This window comes from Plectrocnemia conspersa, unplaced genomic scaffold (genome assembly GCF_051122295.1).
Source record: "Plectrocnemia conspersa isolate PC_06_02 unplaced genomic scaffold, ASM5112229v1 ptg000010l, whole genome shotgun sequence".
NCBI lineage: Eukaryota > Metazoa > Arthropoda > Insecta > Trichoptera > Polycentropodidae > Plectrocnemia > Plectrocnemia conspersa.
In genome coordinates this window covers 31,211,736-31,236,766 of record NW_028277174.1, presented here as the reverse complement: position 1 = coordinate 31,236,766, position 25,031 = coordinate 31,211,736, and the positions used below count along the sequence as shown (strand labels likewise).

At 32.6% G+C, this 25,031-nt stretch overlaps 3 protein-coding genes across 10 annotated transcripts; 2 read left to right on the top strand and 1 right to left on the bottom strand.

The window, feature by feature from the left end:
* Positions 1-1,277: 1,277 nt before the first annotated feature.
* LOC148231369 (metaxin-2-like) lies at positions 1,278-3,112 on the top strand. The gene is made up of 6 exons (XM_088195264.1): positions 1,278-1,508; positions 1,585-1,691; positions 1,756-1,989; positions 2,060-2,236; positions 2,316-2,380; positions 2,527-3,112. Exons 1-6 carry the CDS (start codon positions 1,469-1,471, stop codon positions 2,696-2,698), a joined length of 795 nt encoding a protein of 264 aa, XP_088051390.1. The 5' UTR covers positions 1,278-1,468; the 3' UTR covers positions 2,699-3,112.
* On the bottom strand, positions 2,482-7,327 carry LOC148231368 (guanine nucleotide-binding protein G(f) subunit alpha-like). 7 transcript variants are annotated; one of them, XM_088195259.1, is made up of 9 exons: positions 7,094-7,327; positions 5,132-5,226; positions 4,782-4,944; positions 4,620-4,717; positions 4,412-4,526; positions 3,841-3,927; positions 3,648-3,778; positions 3,401-3,584; positions 2,482-3,336 (listed from the first exon to the last, which is right to left on the bottom strand). In XM_088195259.1, exons 1-9 carry the CDS (start codon positions 7,184-7,186, stop codon positions 3,136-3,138), a joined length of 1,167 nt encoding a protein of 388 aa, XP_088051385.1. In that variant the 5' UTR covers positions 7,187-7,327; the 3' UTR covers positions 2,482-3,135. The 7 variants fall into 7 exon arrangements, 3 of the variants coding, with proteins under 3 accessions (XP_088051385.1, XP_088051386.1, XP_088051387.1); XM_088195260.1 differs by having other exon boundaries at positions 4,418-4,526; XR_015811088.1 differs by lacking the exon at positions 7,094-7,327 and having other exon boundaries at positions 3,220-3,336; positions 3,648-3,744; positions 4,418-4,526; positions 5,132-5,422.
* A 109-nt stretch (positions 7,328-7,436) lies between these two features.
* On the top strand, positions 7,437-23,752 carry Smox (Smad on X protein). Of its 2 annotated transcripts, none has more exons than XM_088195243.1 (11): positions 7,437-7,689; positions 15,185-15,275; positions 15,345-15,450; positions 15,520-15,631; positions 15,708-15,785; positions 15,854-15,933; positions 16,632-16,797; positions 16,967-17,064; positions 17,133-17,240; positions 17,319-17,463; positions 20,594-23,752. In XM_088195243.1, exons 1-11 carry the CDS (start codon positions 7,466-7,468, stop codon positions 20,715-20,717), a joined length of 1,332 nt encoding a protein of 443 aa, XP_088051369.1. In that variant the 5' UTR covers positions 7,437-7,465; the 3' UTR covers positions 20,718-23,752. The 2 variants fall into 2 exon arrangements, with proteins under 2 accessions (XP_088051369.1, XP_088051368.1); XM_088195242.1 differs by having other exon boundaries at positions 16,617-16,797.
* Positions 23,753-25,031: the final 1,279 nt, after the last annotated feature.

The window sequence follows — 25,031 nt, the reverse complement described above, 5'->3', positions numbered from 1 at the left end:
ATTCGGCCCATTCAGACGCGCGCCCGCTCCGTACTTTACAAACATGTAACTATTTTAAATCGTCAATAAAACATTACTGCAACGGGTCAATCTGTGTCTAATTGCCACCCGTCACCCTTTAGTCGCTAAACATATATACTCCAGTTCACAGAATAATTAAGAACATTTTCCCACTACTATTCTTTGAATGTTTGATTCGATCGTGGACAATTATATTCTGATATTGGAAGTGGCATAAAACCTGTTTCATATACAGTGAAATCTCAGTATAGCGAAGCTCACGGGACCGAAAAAAAATTTCGTTTTACTAAAAATTCGTTATATTGAATGTAAGAAAGGTGATATATATATTTTTTATTTTCAATTACCATATTACTACAGCATCAAAATAACCTCTTACATGACTGACAGATCGTTTTTTGTCTATTTTTAAAAATATTGTAATGAACACAATAAAATTTGTTAAAAAAAATGTTTTATAAAAAAGTTTGTGAGTCGACGGAACACCTTGAATGTCGCTCGTGAACTCACTTGGCACAGGCCAAGTCAAGGACGAATTGAATTCGGAAAAATATTGTGCAAGTTGGAACGTCATTTTTAAATTCTGATCAATATATTTCGTTATACTGAGATCGGTATTTGTTACAATGAAAACATTTTGTATGAAAGTTTTTCGGAGGCAAATTGAATATTCGTTATACTAGGAAATTCGCTATTTCGGTATTCGTTACAAAGGCCTACGATGTGACTGACCACCATACTAAAGTATTAGAATTTTTCTCTGTAGAAAATATTTTGAATATGTGTTGCCGCCTTTATATATTTCATTACACTATGATATAGACCAATTAAAGGAAAAAATCTAAAATTTGGCTTGGGTCTAATAATATGGTCAAGTACTGTCGACCTTCAATCCAGCTTTTCAATTCTTACTTATAAATATTGTTTGTATCTGATTGACTTACCCTGTCAGGTTATAACAGAAGATAAAAATTGAAATTGTGCAACGTCCTTGTCTAATTCCAAACTCGTGTCAAAATTTAAATCTTAAAATTATTTCTCAATCATTTATATTGCTAAATCATGAATTCTACGTGAAAGTATATTATTTGAGAAGACAAGGTTTCTTGTAGAATATCTTTGATACATGGTTTAATGAGAGCTTATAAATGTATATGGTTTTACTGTGTACGCAATTTGTAAAAACATTTTTAAATGAAATAAATTTAGTCAATGGCGGAAATTCGGGATGTTATAACCAAAATAAAACTTTTGCCAGTGTTACGTCAAACGGTTGTTAAGACCAAATTTTATTAAAACGTCAACTTACGGACTGATGTCAGGGTTTATTTTTGCGTGAACTGTTATTTATGACGCTTTAGAGTGGCTATTTTCGCAACCAAAACGTGATGTAATAGCTGGACGACGTGCTTGATTTTATTCCAGAGTTTCACTTTCCCCTTTTAAAATGACTCGTACGTTAGCCGAAACTGTGGCTATGGAGCTAGGTTAGAAACAACAAGAATCCTCATTTGAATTAACATATGCGATGAATAACGTTAATAATGTATATGCAAACTTCAGATCCTCAATACTGGCCCGAGGACGTGAAACTTTTCATGCCTTATAAGATTGAGCAAATCTTGATTCCAGATCTTGCAAACTGCAACGCAGTCGAAGCATTGCTTAGAGTGAGATTTCAATATTATTCATTATTGATTATTTATTATTTTGTAAATAAACTGTTTTAATTAGTTTTGGAAGTTGCCGTACACCGAAGAGATGCGATGGAATGCCGAATGGATGTCTCCCACTGGCAGAGTTCCGTTTATCAAATGCGGCAAGTTTCTCGTATCCGACTTGGAAGCGATCGCTCAACATTGTGAAAAGAGAAACGTCAAACCTTCGCTGCCGGCGTTGAACGATATGGAAAATTCTGAAATTCGCGCTTATATAAGCACAATCAACAATGTTCTGTATAACGCTGAGGTACTATACTATTAAATTAATTGAGACGCTTAAATCTGATTTAACATCTGTATATGTTTTATTTTATCAGCTCTTCGTATGTTGGGCCGATGACGAAACTTACAGTACCGTAACATCCGTCAGAAACGGCTCTGGTTTTCCTTGGCCATTGTCTATCGTACAAAACTGGACGAAACGTTCCAAGATAATCAAGCAACTTAAAATGTATAATTGGTACGAAAAATCTATGGATGAAGTAATAAACGAGGTAAACTATTCTATACTTTTATAAATCACTTATTAGTATGATATAAATGAAACAATGCTATCTGTTATTGTTATTTCAGGTTGAAAAATGTTGTCAGGCCTTGAGCGAGAAACTTGGCGATAAGGATTATTTTTTTGGGAGCCAGTAAGTGGATTATATGATATATATATATATATATATATATATATATATATATATATATATGTATATGTATATGTATATGTATATGTATATATATATATATATTTAAAGTCTGTATTATCAGATTTTTTAATGTTTACTTTTTACAGTCCGACTGAATTGGATGCGCTCGTTTTCGGACATATCTTTACTATAATAACTACATCGTTACCTGGCGATCATTTGGCTAATGTAGTATGGAAATATAATACATTAGTGAATTTAACACGTAGAATAGAAGACATCTATTTCAAGACTAATCTGACGTCCAAAAAGCGTTAACAGTCCAAATACACCGTGCAACAATTTTTTTTCTACTTGATTTAGATATACAATTATACGCTGATTTAAGCTGTATCATTAGTTGATAATAAAATTTTCATTTGTCATTTTTCTACAATATTTTTAACAAAGTACTTAAAAAAACTGAATCAGTGCATAATTTTATATTTAAAACAAATCATGTTATATTTGTGGCAAAACAAATGTACAGTGGTAATATCATTAGTTCAAATTTAAAAGTATATGTTCAGTTGTTCGTTTTTTTGCTAATGTTAATTGATTTTGCACTTAGAATATCAGAGAATTAAATATCTACCAAAATAGTTATTTTTTAGAAGTAACACTATTTGTGAATATTATATTTTTTGTAAATAAAATGTTTATACATGTTTCGCCTTTGTTATATAATAATTATATTAACGTTTTATTTCTTCGAATCATAACATTCCCATTTCTTTCAAAGAATTTCTCAATACGACGTTGCGGATGTCTTTGAAAACCTTTTTGATGTTCTCAGTGTCGGTCGCTACCGTGAAGTGATAGTAACATTCTCGTTGTCGAGTTCTTCCGGCTTCGAGGTTATCGGAACTCGCGAAAGGAGTGTTCCGATTCGACGTTTGCGGTTTTTGGGTTTTCTCCTAAAAATGTACAATAAGCTATATATCACGACTCATAAACGTTTATAAAAAATATCTACTATACCACTAATAAACTTTGAATAAACAATCTCGCACGTTCATACTCATTATTAGGAAGATCTCTTCTCGATCTTTTGAAAATTTCATATTCTGGAAAATACTGACTCACGCTTCTTCCTTCTTCGATTTTACGTCTGAGTACATCTTGCTTGTTTAAAAATACTATTAAGCCGGCTTCCAATAAAAACCTGTAATACTTATATTTACAAATTTGACTAATTTGTTAAATTATCACGACTGATTTAACCTGCCTGCTTTGCCAGGTACTTTCAAAGATAGTGATGGACTCTCTGAGTCTATTTTGTTTGTTGTCCTCTCTCAAAGTTTGATCGAAATCGCTCGAAGCCACTAAGAACCATATAGCATGAATGCCTTCGAATACCTAAGCATAATACATTCTGGACTTTCTTAAGCTTTTTATTTAATCGTACAAGCTTGTAATACCTTAATCCATTTGCTTCTCTCTCCTCTTTGACCTCCGACGTCGAACAACCAAAAGTCTTGCATTCCTCCATCTTGAGAATTCGATACCTGTGAAATTATAAATAAACATTTAGCATATAAACATAATTTAAAACAACATCAAGTTGTCCCATTATTCTATTCGTTTTATTTCTTACATTTGAAAAAATGTGTAACTTTTTATAAATTAACGATAATTTTACTGTTCTTTCGGTGTTTGTTAAGGAGTAGTCGTATGAATAGTAATAGGATATTTTTTGTTGCGATTGGCATTTGAGATAAAATTATCCTAGTTAAGCTATTATAATGCTTTATGAGTACTCAGTCATAATGCATTATAATAGCAGTTAAAAATATCTGCAATACAGGGATGCCATTAAATTTAGAAAGTGTCAAATATATTTCTAAAAATTCAATCCGGGAATTTTGACAATTATTGGTTGTTAGTGAGGATGTTAGAGCTGCCATCAAAACGAAGGACCGAGGTTAACGATACAGAAGCTAGCACAAAATAGTATTACACGTTTTAATTTTTATGTAATGACTGATATACCTTCACCTTAAACTCAATCTTTTGAATTCCAGTAGTCATTTGTCTCGATTGTAATATATCATCATCGTTTGGTACGTAAGTTGGATCTCTGACTATTTGTAGTTTATTTAAAAAGCTAAAAGTAAAAATAGTTAAAAATTTTCGTTATATTATATAAGGCGTTGGTCTTTTATTATTATTGTAAAATATTATATAAAATATAGCTTACTACTCCGCACAATCGATCAGTTGAAACTCGTTGGAACGCCTCAGACACATCTTGACGACTTCGTCGTCCCAAAACTCTTGAACGGTATCAAAGTATTCCTAGAAAATTAATTTTGCTTTTCTATCAAAAGCGACTATTTATCGGTTGTCTACTATTGATTACCTGAGTGAATCTCGGAGGAGTCGCTCCTATTTCTAGCAACTTAATGGACGCTCTCATTGCTTCAGATTTAGGTTCAAATCCTAATGGACCCAGTTGTGAAGCTAGAACGTAAGCAGCTTCGTGAATATTATTTCTGATTTGCTCTGCTCGTTCTTTACGCTCACTGTAAACGATTACGTCGACTTTATCATATGTTTAATTAGAAGTTATAAAGTAAATAATGTACTAAAAATGGTAAGGAAGGGAAAAAACATTTCACAATGAACAGAGATGTATCAAGACATTAAAAAGCGGTGATAAAAGAAGCGTCGTTTAAATCATCACAAGACGTTAAAAAAAACATTACTTACACTTCTGAAAATCCTTTCACATGTAAGATTTTCATTTGCTTCAGTACTGTGGTTTTTCCTGATTCTCCAGTTCCGAGTAGTAGGATTTTAACAGCCTAAAGTTACAATAAAATAAATTATCAAAAACCTTTTTTTTACATATCGATTGCTACTGGGAATAATTTTATATAAAATTAAGGAAACAACGCGATAATAATATGTAAAATTTAGGGTTAACAAGGAAACATATTTTAGTTAAATCGTATTCGTAATAAAAATACTGCGTGGCGATGTTTCGTCTTTAATGAGTGCAATAACCTTATTTATGTTTATGTGATATATTTAATGGAGCTCTTTCACGTTGTCTCAAAATTATACTTATATATTTAATTAAAATCTTTTTCAAGTTAACTTTCATTTTTTTAGGGTTCCCTTGTTATTCAGTGGTAGTAAGTCCTCAGTAATAGCCCTTACGAATGTTTAGATATGCTGAAAATAGTTATCCGAGGTAAAAATATGTTACCTGGCGTTTTGCTCTAAAATGAGTTATAAATTTGCATTTTGTGACAAATTTCAATTTGAATATGCCTTGACATCTTGAAGCTACAGTTAAAGTTCGCTTCGTCGCAATTTCACGTTCAATCTAAGGAAGTTCATGGCGTTGGCATACGGTATGATTATATTTGTAAACATTTTGTATTGAAATTTACTATCACTCAATTCAATTTGAGATATTTTGACCCACTTGTCCGCTACTCAACTATAATTCCACAGACTACGGCTCGCAAAAGCTTTATTTAGCCATTTATTTAAAAAAAAATGTCCAGGGATGCCGAGATTATAGACCAAGTAGTTATCATCCTTTTTAATTCACATCATAACAAAGAAAAATTCTGGAATTTAGTGAATGGAAATAGCTTCCCATTGTTGAGAAAATGTGCCTTAAAATTGAACATTTTTGCGTGTCGACATATGCTTGTGATTGTTGGTTTTCCAATATTAAATACTTTAAATCAAAGTATCGACCAAGCTTCACTGACACTCATTTGGACCAATGTCTGAGAACTGGGAATTCAATTTATGTGCCACATTACTACGAGTTGGCCGCAGATTTACAGTGCTAAATATCGCATTAATTATCAATTTTAGAATTATGTTTTTTCAATTAAAATTTTAATTTATGTAAATGTTGCAATTATATATGTATGTTAATATAGTACCCCTCCACCCTCTTTATCCCATGAGCCCACCGAACTTCCACATTTCTGAAATATGTCTTCCTAGTAAAAAAAGGTTGCCAATCCCTGTTTTAAATAAAGTTTCCTTAAAAAATCCAATAATAAAACATATGTAGGTGTTTTTCTTGTAGATTTCTTTTTGCATCTTTTAATGTTACATAAGTCAATACATTTTTATTTTAAGAACGATGCTTAGTTACTAAGTTGCTAGGAGCGGCAAAAACCTGTATAATTAAAAAAAAGTAGTTCTATAGAGTGTTTTAAAATTAATGATTTGAAAGATTTGAAATTGCCGTCATTTGTGCAGTAAATGTTGGCAGCCCTGAAAAAAAATTGACAGCTGAAAGTTTTGGGTTAGTAAAAATGGAGCACTACACGATACACTAACGTGTTTTCATTATTGAACAATATCTGAAAAATAATGAAAGTTTGGCGGCCGCAATTCGAAAATTGAATACAAAATATGGTCGGAATAGTGTTTTAAGTTACACACTGTCGTCCAAAAACAAACCGTTTAAATGTTAATATCGAAGCAGTGCGTGAGAGTGTTGAACAATAATTGCAAATTTCAAGAAGCTCTTTACAGCGTATACTCACAAAAGATCCGTGTCTCCATGCTTACAAAATTCAAATAACACAAAAACTGAAGCCTAATGACGTAATGACCATGCATAGCGAAGAGAGTTCGTTGAATTTAATTTCCTTCGTTAATTTTGGGACACTATATAATTAAAAAATAACTTACATATTTGTGTGGCTTATACCAGTCCTTGATTTGTTTATCGAGCAACTGTGATGCAATTTTATTTTCATTATTTCCGAGACACAAGAATTTCATTTTTGACAATGTTTCAAAAATAGTTGATACTAGTATGAATGACAAAGCGGAGGGTAAAACCGAACAACTTTTAAACGAGTTAGAAATTTGTTAAAAAAGTGCAATTAAAATACTCGTGCGTCTTGCACATGTATAGCGTGAATAATCTCGATCGATGCATCTAATCGTTATCTTTAGTTCGATTTGCTTATCGCCGTTCTGATAACCGCTCGCTAGATAGAAACGCCGGCGGCGTAGAGATGCGCTCTTCGCTCGTTAGATCGAGTCGCAGCGGTGGAGATGCTGCCGTTCACGCCGCCCGCCGTCAAGCGGCTGCTGGGGTGGCGCGCGGGCGGGGGCGGAGGCCAAGGGGGCGCCGGCGCCGGCCAAGACGCCGAGGACAAGTGGGCCGAGAAGGCGGTGCGCTCGCTGGTCAAGAAGCTCAAGCGCAGCGGCGCCCTAGACGAGCTCGAGAGAGCCGTCTCCACGAGGAACCCCAACACCAAGTGTGTCACCATACCCAGGTATCGTGAACGCGCTATTTTTATTTTTACTTTTACTTCCATTGTCTTCCATCAAAATATACAATATGATTTGTGTACATATTATTCCGTCTAGTTTATCTGTACTCGTACTCGTATTCATTATAGATAACTACGCTCTATAGGTCGACAACATTATAGTTCGTTCAATTTAACATATTTAAAAATAGTGTTATCTACAATTTGAAACCGATCCGAATATTTTCAAGGTCGTCTAGTTCAGTTATTTTGACATTTTTGCTCTTAAATGATTTCCAATTTCTAATGTTATATATGTCACTTTCTTATATTGAGTTACAATAGCAAACTTTTAAAAAACATAATCTTGTCAAATATATGCAAACCATAAAAATATAAATTTTTGCCAATGAACCAAAATATCAACAATTAATTAAAGAAATATTAGCTTAATTTAAAGGAGGTACATTCCAAACTACATATTGGAAAGAAGTTGTAGTAGAAGAGTTCAAAATTATTAACATTACATTTTAATTAAAATGGTCTGGATTTCTTACAGAAAATAACTTTCCTCTTAAGAGACAATATGTGGTTTCCAACAGAAGAAATAGCATATATATTTAAAATCCTGTTGACATTTCATTTTACTTTATTTTAATTATTACAATACAATATAAAACAATCCTACGCTTACAAGTTTGTATACATCTTCCACGATTCGTTATTTAACATTAGTTTTTAGTATGATAATCCAAGAAACACTAAACATGTAGTCCAACATTACATTCTATACATCTGGCAGGGCACTATTTATGGCAAAGCCCAGTTCTTGTTCGGTCACTTGGTTTTATAACCAAATGCTCTTTACCATCATATCTTGCCTCAGTCGACAGTGAAGATGCTCTGTTTGATTCTGGCTTTTTTGTTTCTATAATACCTGTTGTAATACATCTCCTAAAAGTCAACAAATCCATCGTCCCGCTATTATCTCCGATAACCAACCAAGCAATTTGTACTGCCACATCAATGCAGTATAAAATGAGAGGCATGTACCACTTCTTTCTATGGATACTAATTAATGGACCAATTGAGCTTGTGAAATGGTGATATTTTTTCAGATGTTGCGATTTATGAACCTGGTTTATTCATCACTAAAACAGTAGTAGTTTCTTTTTTTCCGCTCCTCTCTTTTTCACCATTATTTTCAAGTAAGGAACATTTCCCAGATCGATTTTCTCCAATAGTACCAGCGACTCGTATATTTCTTTTACTTGGTTCATTTACCAGAGGCAAGCCCGTGAAAAAATTGTCTATGAACAACAAGTGGTAATTCTCCCATTCAATGTTTAAAAAGTTTATCAGTATAGGTTGGAACTACATTGGCATTAAGATCTAATTCAAGTATCTGACATTCAGAAATTGAAACTGAAATTGTTTCCGACACTATGGTTTTCTCTATACAGACTACTAGATATAATGTTTGTAAATGGGCCAAATTTTGAAAATTTGTCGGATTTATCTAAATCTAGATTATCAGCACAATGCAAATTTGTAAATATCGTTAAAAATCTGTCTCATAATAAAGCATAGCAACTAAATTATTTCTAATATCCATAAGATAGATTTTTCCACGAATTTTGTATTGTACATTGTCCTACTGTACCAAATGGGGTACACCATATTTCAAAGTGAAAAAATGTACACAAATATTAATAAAAAACTAATATCATAACCAGAAGTATTATTTGTAAGTTAATTCCAAAATATATTATAATATATAATTACGAAACAAATATTTTTTTTAACTTTCTGATGACTATAGTTTTATTTATTATATTAATATTTTGTTTATTCCTTATACTTGACGCAAAACTAAATCATTGCCATAACACTTGATTAGATATACATCAGAAAAATAGTTCAACCTACTGTACCATATATGGTACAGTAGGTTTAAATGGGTTAAATGTTAGATCAAAATAAGTGGAAAAAATATCAGTGCAAGGATATTTAAAAAAAAACTTTAAAAATATTGTAGAACTTATGCGTCTCTTGCTGATATATGTGCCTAAGCCAGGGACAGGGAACCTTTTTTATGCCAAGGACCATTTGGATATTTATAAAATCATCCGCAGGCTATTCAAAATTTTCAATTACAAAGTTATCATTTGTTTGTCACGCATGAACACCAAAATTCTCCAAAAAGATCATAAATCTTAAGCGCCCAGCTGAGCGTAACCCGTAACTTTTTACTGGCAGAAGTGTTTATAGTCAAGGATATTAAAAAAATTCACGATTCAATAATTAAATTAAATTTTTTAATATAAAAAAATATTATTAGAAATTGGTAAATTTATTGAATTTTGAGCCTATCTGTGGCGGGCCAACGGGCTGGAGGTTTTCTACCCCTGACCTAAGCAACGGAAGACTACTAAAGTAATTTTGATACTAATCACTTCATATTAGTCAGTTATTTGAGAAAGTACTTCGTAACCTTCATTAGGTCGCACTTACTTTTGAAACACGAGTCGTATGGAGGATTGTAGACCTCCATTTCTATCTTTAATAAGGCATATTTTTCACCTTATGCTTCAATCATTTAAAATTCCTTCTAAATTAAAAAGAAGATTAATAATTAAGCATTTAGTTGCCAAAATCCGATATATTAGCTTTTGATACTTAGGCCAAATTGTGAGATCTGACGTCATCGTTGAAGAAAGAATCGAATACATTAAATGGGCTGTAGAGTAATACCGGTTTCACACGTGCCGGATGGATTTGCCCGGCGCCGTGTAGTTGGGGTGGTGTTCTATGGGCAGCGTCGGGCCGGCGTCAGATGGATTCGTCCGGCACGTCTGAAATGGTAGGTACTAGCCCATACAATACCTTCCCCACTAAACGGCGCCGGCCTGGTGTCAGGTGAATCCATCTGACACGTGTGGTTTTCAAAAACCGCCCGAAAAAATGGTTTTTGTTTTGTTTAAAAATTTGCAATACAATATATTACAATAGACCAGAAGTGACCAACTTTTGTATACCATGCGCCAATTTTTTCACAAGTTTAGATGCACCATACAACTCGAGCACTTTTTTTACCTTCTTACGTTCACATTTGGGGTTGTAAAATAGAGATAGGAGTAGGAACAGCTTCGCTTATGGGAGGAAAAGGAATAACTCAATCACGGAATTCAATTAATTAATTCATGTCATTTCAAAAGACACACGTTTATTAGAGCACAAATCTACATTGATCGTTGTTCAAATTCGAATCAGTTATTCGCGATTGTTTTGCTTTTTATTAATTTCATTTATGAAAAGGCTGAATTAAGGGCATTTGAGGTAAAAATATGAATATGGATTCAGTTATAATGCCTATTTTAAAAGAATAAGTGGGCGCAATGATGCAATGCGCCACTTGTGATCATCCAATGCGCCACGGTCTGGCCACCACTGCAATAGACATTATAATTGGAAATTATAAGGATATTTATTGCAGTTTATTTATTTAAAAAATAATTATAGACTAATGCATAAAGCGCAATAAGGAATTGTACAATTTTTCGAGACTACGCTGTTTAGTATATTCAAATAATTTAAAATCTTTTTGTACTTGAAATGATTCTTTGGAAACGACTTTCTTAATTAAGGATCTTTTATTAATCTTTTTTCTAAGTTGATACAATTGTGTGATCATTGTCTGTATTTATATCCCTAGCTGTAGGGTAATCCTATAGCTAAAGCCCGGCAACCGCGGGGTTGTTCGGTCAGATATTACCTATGTGCTCCGAATCGTATCGAAGATGTGGTCGAAGTCTTGAGATTCAACTGGACCAGATTGAACGGTAAAAGTATAGCCAAGTTGCTTTTTTTAAGGATCTTCTCAATCAATTCAGCGTAGCTCCACTTTTTCACTGAATGTGGAACATCTTTTTCTTTGGTGGAGATATTTGGCATCGACTCTTGTATTTTACAAGTGAGTTTTTGTATTTTATTTGTTCGGAAATGCCAATGGATGTCATCCAGATACGCAAAACGGTTTGTTCATCACGCCGACGAACAAACGAGATTTACGACCCTTTTAGCAAGTCTTTTGCAAATAATTTCTTCCAAAATGTAACTCTAAACTTTGGTGGTTGTTCAAAACACTGAATTTGTTTCAGCCACCCTGCCTCCCTACGGATAATATTGAAATATTGAAAAATATGAATTTCGGGCCGTTCAAGGTCGCGAAGTAAACGCCGAACGTGCGTCGGCCGCTTTATAATCTATTTCGAAACGCAGACGAACGTATTTATTTTAGATTATTATTGTTTTGGTCGAAAAAAAAACGCGCGACCCGGTCCGGTGTTTGGCCGCGATTCGTCGCTCTCGGGCCAAACGCGAGCCGGCGTTGCGCAATGTGGGGGTCGTTCCGTCGCCGCTCCGAAGTCTCCGAAGGGGTGAGTTTTCGACGCGCCGTCTTTTTTACCCGCTCTTCGCCTTTTCCGAAAAGTCCGCTCCTCTCGTCTTCGATCTCCAACTTCCGATCTTATTCACCGTCGACCGCGGGCCGCGGGCCGCGGGCCGCTTCGTTTCCATTGCGCACGCTCTGCACGCACATGATCGAACGGTGGAAGTCGCCTCGGGAAGAGACTCCGCTCCCGTCTCGGCGCTTTTATTTTAGCCTAGGAAAACGTGACGATGTTGTGTTGATTGTGTTTGCCGGTAGGTGCGAGTGTGTGTGTGTATATATGCATATGTCAAAATTCGATTCGTACACAACAGGGATAGTCAAGTCGCACAATACTACGTTTTAGTTATAAAATAATTTCCAGGGCCTCGAACCTCGAATTACCGTTTTCTCGTTTCCAAAAATAGTAATTCATTTTTAACTTTATTATTACCCTGCACCCAAATAAATTAGCAAATCTACATAAATTCAATTTAAAAACAATAATTTCGGATGCTAAGCAACGATATATCGTTGTTCGTAAAAATAGCGAGAAATGCTAACAACGATCGTTGTTTACAGGGACGTCATGGGGGGGGGGGGGCAGACCCCTTGAATTTTCCTATAAAAATGCTTGTCCTTTTATGAAATACTGTGAATTTTAATAAAAAATATAGTCGAATCGATCCCGAAAATATTTTTTTACCAGTGAAAATATAATTTATCTAGCAGGTGCTAGTCAACTTATACGATTTCAACTTTTCCATACGTAATAATGTATACATTACATACTTATCATTATTTATTTACATGTTACAGTGTGTATTTTTCAGTGAAGTTATATTTTCACTACTGAAGTCCAACTACATTTTTAACGGTAGATATATATTTCTAAAGACATAAATATAATTTAACTGATTTCTATGAAACTCAATTTGACAGTTGCAAAACGTCCATTTGCTGTTCAAACGCAAACCTAACCTAATAAAAGTTTTAAAAGTACGGACATACTGCGCATATTGCTCCAAAGTTTGTCTGCACTTGGATATTACATTATTGTTTAAAAATATGATAGCTATCCTTGCCGATTTACTACGGATTTATGATATGAGTGTTGATTAAAGTGTATTCAAACCAAATTTTGGTCAATAAAAGGGCGCAAAAACAATTTTCACCTCTCAGAAGTAAAAAATTCACATCAAAAGCAATAAAATCGTGTCTACGTCATAGCAGCAGGGGACATTCGTTACCGGAATTTTGCTTCTGAGAAGGGATACTTATTTTTGGCGCTTTTCTATTGGTCAAAATTCAGTTTAGATATGCTTCATTCGATTCTCATTTATTTTGCCCCACCCCTCCTGGAAAAAGCTGAAATGATATTCTTGGTTGTTTGCTCATTGATGACGTACATAGTGATCGAATATGAAAACTTTCTGTGCATCAGTGGCTTAAAACATTTTTTTATGTACTTTAATTAATTATTGTGTAAAATTTAGGCACATATCTGTGCCTAAATTTTATTTTATAATAATAATAATAAAATTTATTTTATAACGCAAATTATATTAAAATAATCTTACTAATTATATAAAAACTACAAATAACACGAAGAAATTAAAAATCTTACAATTCCATAAAAAAATTATACATTACAAAAAAAAGAAAACCTAACAAATCACATAAAAAATAAAATGACTACAAATTACTTGAGAATTACAAAACAAAAATAACGTTTTTTACCAGTTTCAACAACCTTTTTTACAATATGTATTGAATCTTTCGACGAACCGTGAACGAATGGGAGATAAGGCAAATTGAGAGCCAATCGCGTTATTGTTTAGTTCCATTTCCAAATCCAACCCTTTAGGAAGGTGTAATTTGTTTATAAATGATATATTATAGTATTTTCTATACGAGATTCGAAGCTTAAGAAAATATAGTAAGATCGCATACCAATAAAATAAATAATCAATTCATGTTTGAAATCACCAAATATACATATTTTATAAATAAAAACGATTCAGATTATGATGAAATACTTTTACTCATTTTTAAAACAACAAATATCAAACTTTGTGACCTCTATAATATTTTTTATATTCAACACTTTACGGTTAATTTACGCGGCAATAATTGCAACACAGGTTCAACTATGCTACCATTGACAGCGAAAAAATGCCGACACGTCGTTACTAAATCGTGACACAAAAACAAATATTAAATTTAAAATTTCATTAGTGTTAGAATATATAATATGTATAAATAATAATAGAATAAGATTATACGAGTGTATCTCTATTGGAGGTGACAGTTCGTTTTTCATTGTATTTTTTTAGTAATTTAAAGAAATCTGTCTGTTACGTTGTTTAAATATCAAACAAAATGTCAAAGCGACAGTTCAGTACCGTGCGAAGATCACCACATATGTTAACTGTAAAATGTTAAAAAATATTACAATACTATTTATTTTATATTGGTACACGACTCACAATTTTATGGTAACTTTTTTCACCATTACAAATATATTACATGTAGGATGTATGAACACTGTCTTATAACGAAATTTTTTTACTCAAGTCTTGCACCTCTGGAATTTTGGATATTAATTTAAATTAATATAATATCAGTAATATCTTTGGCTAAAGCGCTAAATGAATATGTTACAGTAGATCCGCAGTTTAATGGGTTTTTGCTGTATGAAGTTGAAACAAACACAAATTTGTGCAATGTGTTAAGAGCAATAGATAAACTTTTTCGTTCGTATTGGTGTACCTCAAGGGTATGATTTTGTTTCAGTTGACTTCGAAGACGCAATTTTTTGCAATTCAATCATTGGGTTTCGTAAATAAATGGCACATATGGGAAATTCTGTCGATGAAATCTTTGAATCTTAAAAATTCAAACATGATTTTCTTAATAATATAAACAACATTTATGTCCTATTATTTTGTTTAAAATTCTAAATATTTCTGTGAGGATAAAATTGTATACTTACTATGTCAAAGAGGTTTCTCTTAGAAAGCGTCCATTTTACCATATCCTTTGGATTTTAAAAAATCAGTCTACAATAATAGTAATTGTATATTTTAGAGTAAAACCTGGGACCGAAGGCTTGGGAGCACACCGTAAAGGATTGCCTCATGTGATTTACTGTCGCCTCTGGCGTTGGCCACATTTACAGGTGAGGCATTTTAATTGTTGTATACTTTTTTTTATAAGCGGTAATATTAACAAGTCCCATAATATTCAGAGCCAACACGAATTGCGACCGCTTGAACACTGCGAATTCGCCTATCAGTTGAAGAAGGAAGAAGTGTGCATAAACCCGTACCATTATACGCGACAGGACACTCCTGGTAAATATCTTTACGACCTAATATTATACTGTTTATCAAGTGGATCGATTTATTGAATTATTTTTTTAGCGTTGCCTCCGATATTGGTCCCTCGAGGGGGGAGCGGCGGAGAAGCTCCCCCTCCCTATCCTCCGAATCCGAACAATCATCATTTGCTCGTGAACTTGTATCCAAGTCTCGGGTTAGTATTTTGGCCTACGTGTCTTATTTATGATATTATAAATTTATGTCTGTTTCCTAATTATGCTTGTTTTTAGGGGAATGCAACCCCATAGTGCAATGTATCTGGAAGCGACTCTAGCGCAACAAGTGCCGACTAACACCACGGTCCATCTGTAAGCATCTCGCCAAGCTTTAAAAAATAATTTACGAAGATTTATTAATAATCGCTGTTGCGTTGTAGATCTGGACCGCAGATTGAAACGCCTCCTCCCGGCTACATGAGCGAAGATGGAGATCCTATGGACCACAATGACAACATGAGTGAGTAACTGTCGCAATTTTTTATTTATTTTTTCATAGATTTGTAGGGTGACTAATAAATTTATTCCATTGACAAAAACTCGAATCAAAATCTGCTCCTCTTCGAACCTAGAATTAAGGATTTTTATTACAGAAATATTATTTTTGTGTCTAGAATTATACTCGGTCATGTTGAATATAGTAGATGTAATAGTCCGCCTGCACAATTATTTTATGACATATTATAAATTAAAGCTTAGCTTTTATAGTCAGTATAATCCTCTAGAAAACACCGGTAGTGATTCGTTCCATTTTTTTTGTTCATATGGTACGAGATTCCGCCATATATAATTTAATTCAAATCTTGCGTTAATTTTGGGACACACTTTATATAATGCTGAATGAATTTTTGGTATTATGAATATTTATATAATATGAATTCAAATATAAACATTTATATGTATTTCATTGATTTTTGAATACACAATAATACTACTAGTCCGTTCACTTTCAGTTTAATTTTGAAATAAATTATATTCGTCTATCATTGGGTTTAAATTGCCAAGATATTTTGAACGTTGAATGCTTGTTAATGAATATAAATATATTTGTTCGTCTACCTGTAGTGAAGTATTAAGTTTACGTGAGGCTGAGCTCAGTTTCGTGAGTTCGTCTGACGTAAACACTTGTCAATATTAATATAGCCTGTTTGCTGACAGCGCGAGGATCACCCGCCGGCGAAGCGGCCCCCGTTTTATATCACGAACCGGCATTTTGGTGCTCCATCAGCTACTACGAGTTGAACACCCGAGTCGGAGAGACGTTTCACGCTTCCCAACCCAGCATCACCGTCGACGGTTTCACAGATCCCAGCAATAGCGAAAGGTAATGGGTTGTTTTTTCCGTCTTCTGATCTAATCTAAATGTATCGATAACAGGTCATAGATTAAATTATTGTTTACATCAACAGTAGACGTAGTAGTCAGACTTCTGATAGATAATGTATGGGCAAAGTCAACAAAGCGATGAGTTAACCTATTCTATGATTTTCTAGATTTTGTCTCGGTCTCTTGTCGAATGTTAATCGCAACGATGTAGTCGAACAAACCAGGAGGCATATCGGAAAAGGCGTGAGACTATATTATATCGGAGGTGAGATTTTTTTGACGCATTCTACAAATAATTGAAATACTCGATTATAATAATTGTACTTTTTTTAGGGGAAGTATTTGCAGAATGTCTGAGCGACTCTTCTATTTTTGTACAATCACCTAATTGCAATCAACGCTACGGATGGCATCCGGCTACCGTATGTAAAATTCCGCCTGGTAATAATAATTTAAATTGCTACCCATGATTCGTTATCAATGTGTTTTTTTTAACTGTTTATTTTGTATTGTTTTTAGGTTGCAATCTAAAAATATTTAATAATCAGGAGTTCGCCGCTTTGCTCTCTCAATCTGTGTCGCAGGGCTTTGAGGCGGTATTCCAACTGACGCGTATGTGCACAATACGCATGTCGTTTGTGAAAGGATGGGGTGCCGAATACAGGTGATGAATACTAACGATAAATTATATGAAATACAATGCAATAAAAATGTAACAACATATCGGGGCTCTTACGAAGTGTCTCCGATTTTTCCACGTAAATGTGGTTATCATGATTTTGATGATAACTCATCGAAACTTTTACTATTTGCTAGCATAAAAACTTGACCTGATGCTTTATCTAAAGCTATATTCGGGAGACAAAATATCACCTTGAAGTACTCCCGATTGCTCTGAATTTTCCTTAGACTTTCACTTTGCTGAAAATACATTTACTTATAATAATAAAAATTGCTTCTACTGCAACACCATGCAAATTGATTTATTAACCTATCGATAGAAACTTTTATATACATACTCCAGTTGGCTTTACGAGTGGGATAGTTATAAAAGCAATATGACGTAGCACAATTATGGGCCGATGACTTAAATATGCGTCATTTGTAAAACTTATCGTTGAGATCCGATGATGCAAATATGTAACATTTGTAAGAACGTAATCCCTTTGAGTAGTTAGTGAATTTTGTGTATTTTTCCACAATTATATATTTATTGTTATTTTATATTGCATTTATAGTTTAAAAAGTTAGTGATTTTCAACGTTTTATTACTTGAATTTTTTAACACTTATTTGTATTAGTATGTTTTAATAATTTATTATGACACTTATATTATTAAATATCGTTAATTTATTTTATATATATTTTATATCAATTCAGAGGCTCTCAATATTTTTCATAAAATTAATATAAAATATTTTTTTTATGTTAATTTATTTCGTACTTTTAAATTTATTGGTATTATTTTCTAAAATTATTTACATTATATGACATTTAAAAAAATATGTAAATATAATGTTTTTTCTATTTATTGTTTCTTTAGTTTATAGATTTACAGTCGACCCCCCTATACCATACAAAATTTTAGGTTACTTTCAACTTTATTTTGTGAATTAAATAAAATCAGCAAATCAAATTTTTTTCCAATTTTTATGTATTAACCCTTTCCGGTCCACAAAAAAAAAATTTCTACCAGGTCCACAAAGGATTTACAGAATTACAAAGTAAAACAATACATCTAGTTTTTTTTTTAATAAAACTATATTTATGTTTACAATTTTTTTTTTTAAGGTATAGGATAATGCTCTAATTATTACATTTTATACACATCCAAAGTATGATATCGGTGAAAACATTCACCGATGCAAAGGCCGGGCTTTCTCTTACAAGTTACACAAATATATTGCGTTTCTTTCCTACTCCCAGGAATTTTTCTGTTGGAGCATACCAGGCAATCTTTATGCTTCCCTTGAGGGTTGAGGTATAAGAAATGACCCTATTTGTCCAGTCTTTGCTCCCTATCGCCTAACTATAAAAACAGGAAGTAATAATCTTGATCGAAATTCGGAATCGTTATCACTGCTGCTCAAGACTCTGTAGACTCGTGGTATTGTACGACTATTTATTTCTTTATTAGAATTAGAACTCCAAGCACTCGGGGGAACAGATGGTCCAGGATCAGTTATAGATAATCTTCTTCTTCGGTTTTGTTTGTTTTATTACACCAGAAACGTCTTCATTTTCACTTTCAAGAAATAGTTCAGTCACTTCACTTCATTCATATATTCTTCATTACTTCTTTCAAACTCGTTGTTATTGCGGTTTTTTTTTGTAATTCTAGGCATTTTTGAGGGGTTCGAATTATTAGAATAATAGTACAATTATGGTTATCGGTAATAATAATTATCAAACTGTTTTCACGTGCATGGGTCGAGCGTAACTGATCCGAGTGAGTGACGCGTACCAATCTAGCCACTAAAACAAACCTTTTGTATTCTCAGGTAGAAAGTTATACATTCAAATGCTCATAAAAACCATTGAATCCTCATCCCAGTATACCGTTACGCTAAATACAAGTGAGAAAAAAATATGTTTGCTTGTATTTTGACAATAAACTGATGAAGAAAAAAATGTCGAATGACATTCGACATAGGACTCATTGGAATAAAGTCGATGTCGAATGACATTCGACATAGGACCGGAAAGGGTTAAATGACCTCGTATTTTGTTTGTAAACAAGAGCACATGCCCTATGTTCTTATTGCGACACATGCGCGAAGAATGTCCTTGATTTTGCAAGTGCCAGGGGAGTCAAATGCAACAGATTTTTGAGTAATTTTTTTAAAACGCGTAAGCCTACAATGAATAAATAATAAAAAGTAAACTTAAATTATTAAACTTTTTCTGCAGTATGTTTTATTTTAGGATATTAATTATATTAAAACCAAACAATAATAAAAATAAAAAAGTTAAACATCTTAAATCGTGTAATTATGTATTTAATTACTGTCACTGTCATCTAATCATGTTCCATCGAGACCTTTTTAATACATTAATTTCATCACCACTTTAATTAATATAACAGGATAATTTTCTTTATTGTCTTCAGTCTTCTGCATTTCTTCCCGAATTTTATAATATGGTACTTGACATTTTTCTTATTGTTTTTTTAATTCAGCAGATTGCTCTGTGGAACAATCATATTGAATAAATTATTATATTTACATGGGTTTTGCATTTAAATTTTGAAATAAAAAAATAGCTAAGTTTAGAAAGATTAAGTATTATTTTAAATACACTAAAATTTGAATGTTGGATATAAAGTGTCATATCTAAATACATTTTATGATTCATTAATACTTTTTTAGCTTTGTAATAGATATGTATTACATAATTAAATAATTTTATTATAGAAAATTAGAATGGTTGAAACCCCCTGAAAAGTGTTTACATAATGTATTAAAAAACCGTGTACATAGATTTTCTTGATCATAATTTTTTCCATGGCTATACAAAAATAAATATTTTTTTAATGTATTGTGATGAATATCTCTGGAATATCATAACATAACAAATAGTAACAAAAAGTACGCAATAGGAGGGACACGAATACGCTGTAGGGGGGTTTACTATAATAACTATCTTGGGTACCTTAAAACAGGGAAAATTCGACCACCGTACATGTAAAGCAATACCGCTCTAAGGGTTAAGAGTCAGTCGAGCATTAATACTTAAATTTTCAGGGGCCTGTGTTAATCATGTTTAAAAAATGATTTTTTTCTTATAATTAATAGACGTCAAACTGTCACGTCGACACCATGCTGGATCGAATTACACTTGAACGGACCACTTCAGTGGCTGGACCGCGTTTTGACTCAGATGGGATCTCCTCGGCTGCCGTGCTCTTCTATGTCGTGAGAAACATTGACTCGCTTTTGGAACAACACAATTAGAGCAGCGGAGATGCATCACTGTGTCGCAGCTGCCATCTGAGATTATATAATGTAACTATCACATATACGTAAATATGTGTATTTTTATTTTGTAATTTCTTTTATGGATATATATATACACACACACACACATATATATTGTTATTAACTGTTATAAATTAAATTCCATGTTCAGATCTGGATCTATTATATTTTGACAGCGAGACTAATGTAATTTTTATTATATTTATCAAAATAAGTAACGTAACCGAATCATTTTGTTGCTTCTTCTATATTTTTTTATGTATATTCAGATATATTTACATATTATTATGATTACGTTGAGTTGTATTTTATATCAGTAAAGAGCGTTTATAAATTTATGTTACCATTTCATTGGATTATGTTGAGATATTAACTTTATTGAGGGACGTCCGATATTTTCTGTTTTCTTTTTTTATTATTATTATCTAGAGTTGGCATAATAGTCGTAATGAAAAACGACAGGAAATATTTTTTATACTGTAAAGATACAATGCTTTTAAAAATTAGCGCAAGAAAAATGTTACATATGTTAAAGTATTCAACGGAGTTGAGTTAATCGTATATCAGATCTAATGTAAAACGGTGTATCTTTCAGATGTAGCGATGTGAAATGTTAGCGAATAACGACGATAGCTAGATACCACCTAGTACTGAATGTAAATTTATGTTATGTAATATATACGCATATAAATATATATGTAGTAATAATTATTTAATATGTCAAATTATCACGCATCATTATTTTTATACGGACGTATAGCGATGTCGCTATTGGTTTGCCACAAAATTATACTTTCGATCTTGCGTATGTATAGTTGAGCAGAATTGTAATAAATACTAGTCACGATACGCAATCAACATTATTTATATTATTCTTATTTTGGAGCGCTTTTTTTGACGTAGATAACATTGTTTATTGTAAGTTTTACGCGTAGGTTTGCTATCGTTTAAATGACATATCATCTGATTTTTTAGCGACGCGCTTAGGAATGATTTTTTTCGAGCTGCATGTAGTAGCAATTGCATTACCGACATTTTTATGAGTGTTTAACGTGCGAGTGCGGGTCGAACGATTGTTCTATTTTAAGATCCCGAGCGAGAGGCGATCGTCGCCTCGCTCGCATTTGACTGAAACGGCCAAAGGAGTGTTTTGAAGAATAGGCTTTAAGTGATGTATACGGTTTATAAAGTGTCCTATTTTGTAGGGATGTCGTCACTCGAGACATGCGTTTTGCAGATGTTGATATATATAATACAAATATAAATGAAAGCAATTACATAATTTATATATTGATTATTATGAAATATTAAAAATTGTTAAGAGTTTAATGAGAAAAGATAAATAAAACTAAAACCGCGTGTTGTTGGGTGTGCCCGCATTAAGGACTGCGTGAAAGCGAGGAATGAGTATTATATGTATAATCGATAGCAATAGGCAATTTGTAATTTTTTCAATTTTTATTATATTGTGTATTATTTTTCCACAATATTTTTGAAGTTATGGAAAACGAGAGCGTAAATCAGAAATCACCTATGTGTTTTTGGTTGTAAGGAAATTTATGAGAAATTCAAAATTGTATCAATGAGTTCCGAACAACCCGATTCTATTTTTGAAGACATTTTGTGTTGATTTAACCCTTTTATGCTCATTTTGCGGATGTTGTAATCTTTGCCGTCTCAGGCTTAGATGATATATTGCAAAGTAAATGTACGAGTAGTATAGTTATAGACTAGATAAATTGCAATATTGAGAGTAAAAGGGTTAAAAATAAAACAGATCGCATTGTGGAAGGCGAATTATATAATTAAAATTAGTCGTTAACAAGCTCAATAATGATAACGATATATCAGATCTGTTTCTGCATATCAACAAACTTTTTGTGGTGATTAATGATTTACATATTAGAATGGTGCTCAGTGGTTAGATCGTATTAGAGTTTTGTACTTTGGCGTCGATGCGATGATATGAAAGTGAATTTTTCATCATAACATTTATCAATCTACGTGTATAGATTTTTATTTTCATTATTATATATCGTTAGAATACAGATGCAATCAATTTAATTAATAATTTGTTATAATGATGATAAAATAATATTATGTTTTGTGTTTTTATCTTGAGCATGTTTGATGTGTTTCGATAGTGTTTTTTATTTTATTTTGTGTGTCGCGTACGACGTGCGTATGTTAATAAGACTCTCACAAACAAGTTGCCATATATAAAATGCATATAAAATATAAATATATGTTTACATGTTCCTAAATTCAATGATGCATTGAAGCGTTTTAAGAGGTTTATTTTATTCGCAACGAACGAGATATATGCAGCTGGAAATTTATATTATGTTGTTGAGTATACACGTTAATCTGTTATGAAACGATCGGATATGATTATAAAGTTAATTTTGCACTCCCGGATTCAGTCTGCAACATACTCCCCATCTTCCCTTTTGCGTATTAATGTATCGATAAGTTATTTTTTTGTATGTTTGCGATTATCGAATACGAACATGGGATCTCATCCCACAGTGTGGAATTGTTGATTGTAATAAAAACATTAGTGTTAAGATTATTTTAACAATGTGCGTATACAAGCGAGCGTGTTTAGATCTGCTCGTACATATATGCGCATGCGCAAAAATATTGTAAATATAATACAAAGATACAAATAATTTTATATTAATAATTGTAAAGTTGATGAAATCATTAGGGCTGTAGTAACTCTTGCACTAGTCGGGGTCACTTTGGTCAAATTTGTGTCTAAATATTGTGATAATGATAACGTTTATATGAATTATTGGGGAGGCGAACGATCGCACTGCATCCAAGATACAGTGTCGTCGGTTGCATTTGAACGAAGAGAAAAATTAAAAACATATATTAATAATACGTATATGAAAGTGTTATCGTCTAGTGTGACTGTACTTTATGTCTATCATTACTTTTCTTGTATAAAATAAAATGTAATACACGAAATTTTCGTATTTTGTAAAAGCCGGACCAAAATGCCTATCCATATCCTTTCAATATGTATTAAAATTTCTAGGGTGTGTCTTGAATGAGGATATATGTCGCACGAAAATACGATTGTGTGCTGTTTTTGTTTTTATCTGCGCCACAATAACGATTATTATCGAGAAACTGCAGCGTATCGGCAGAGTTTGGAGAGTTTAGAAGAGATCGTAAACGCTTTTACACATATGATATATTATTTAGAAATGCAATTAAAAACATTTCAAAAATTAATAAAATATTTTTGTTATGTAGTGATACAAATTGCTTACATATAATAGATTTAAATATACATATTTTAAAATACAATTAATTATATTTAAAAAATAAAAATTCAAAACAAAATCACGGTTAAGTTGGAAGTCAATTTTCTTTGGTTTCGTTTCAACAATAATAACTTTCTAAGGATGTAGAAGAAGAGTGGTAGTTTATTTTCAATTTTTAAAAAGTCACTATGTTAAATTGTGTGTACCGAATCCAAAAACAGTTTGCTGTTAACTGATACGTCAAAATTCAAACTGCAATAATTTTGTGAATGCGTTGTCTACGTATAAAGATGTATGCGAGAGAGAAGCGATACATGCGCGTAAGAATATTCGTTGTCTCGCTTGTTCTTGTTGAAGCGGCAATGCTCATTCCAAGGATTTTCGTCTGTGTCACATCCGGCTATAAAAATACATATTTCGCACAAAATAAAAAACTTGTAATATCACAGTAACTGGTTATCAACTCCTACAATATGATTGTGTGAGTAAAGCGTATGTGTGTTTTTGATAAAAAGTGGATAGTATGATGTTCACTGTGTTACAGTGAATGTGTATTTTTCAGAGCAGTTATATTTTCACTAGTGAAGTCCAAAACCATTTCACCGGTAGATATACAAGGGCGTGACAAAATAATTGGACCAGCTATTATTTTTTATATTCTTGTAGTTTCTACAGACTTTTATGTAATTTAAAAATAGCAATATTTTTACAAACTTAATTTTAAAAATTATATCTAGTAAAACCACCTTTCTTTTTCATTACTTCGGATACTCTTCTGGGCATACTCTATACTAGCAATTATAGCTTTTATTTTATTTTTGGATCGTTTAGTCACACGTTTTCAATATTTTTTTCTTCATAATATTTAAATTAGTATTTGAGCACTTATATACAATGGATTTAAGAGCTGCTCGACAATTTTCTATTGGGTTTATATCAACTGAATTACCTAGCTACTTATTGTAAGTCCTAACAAT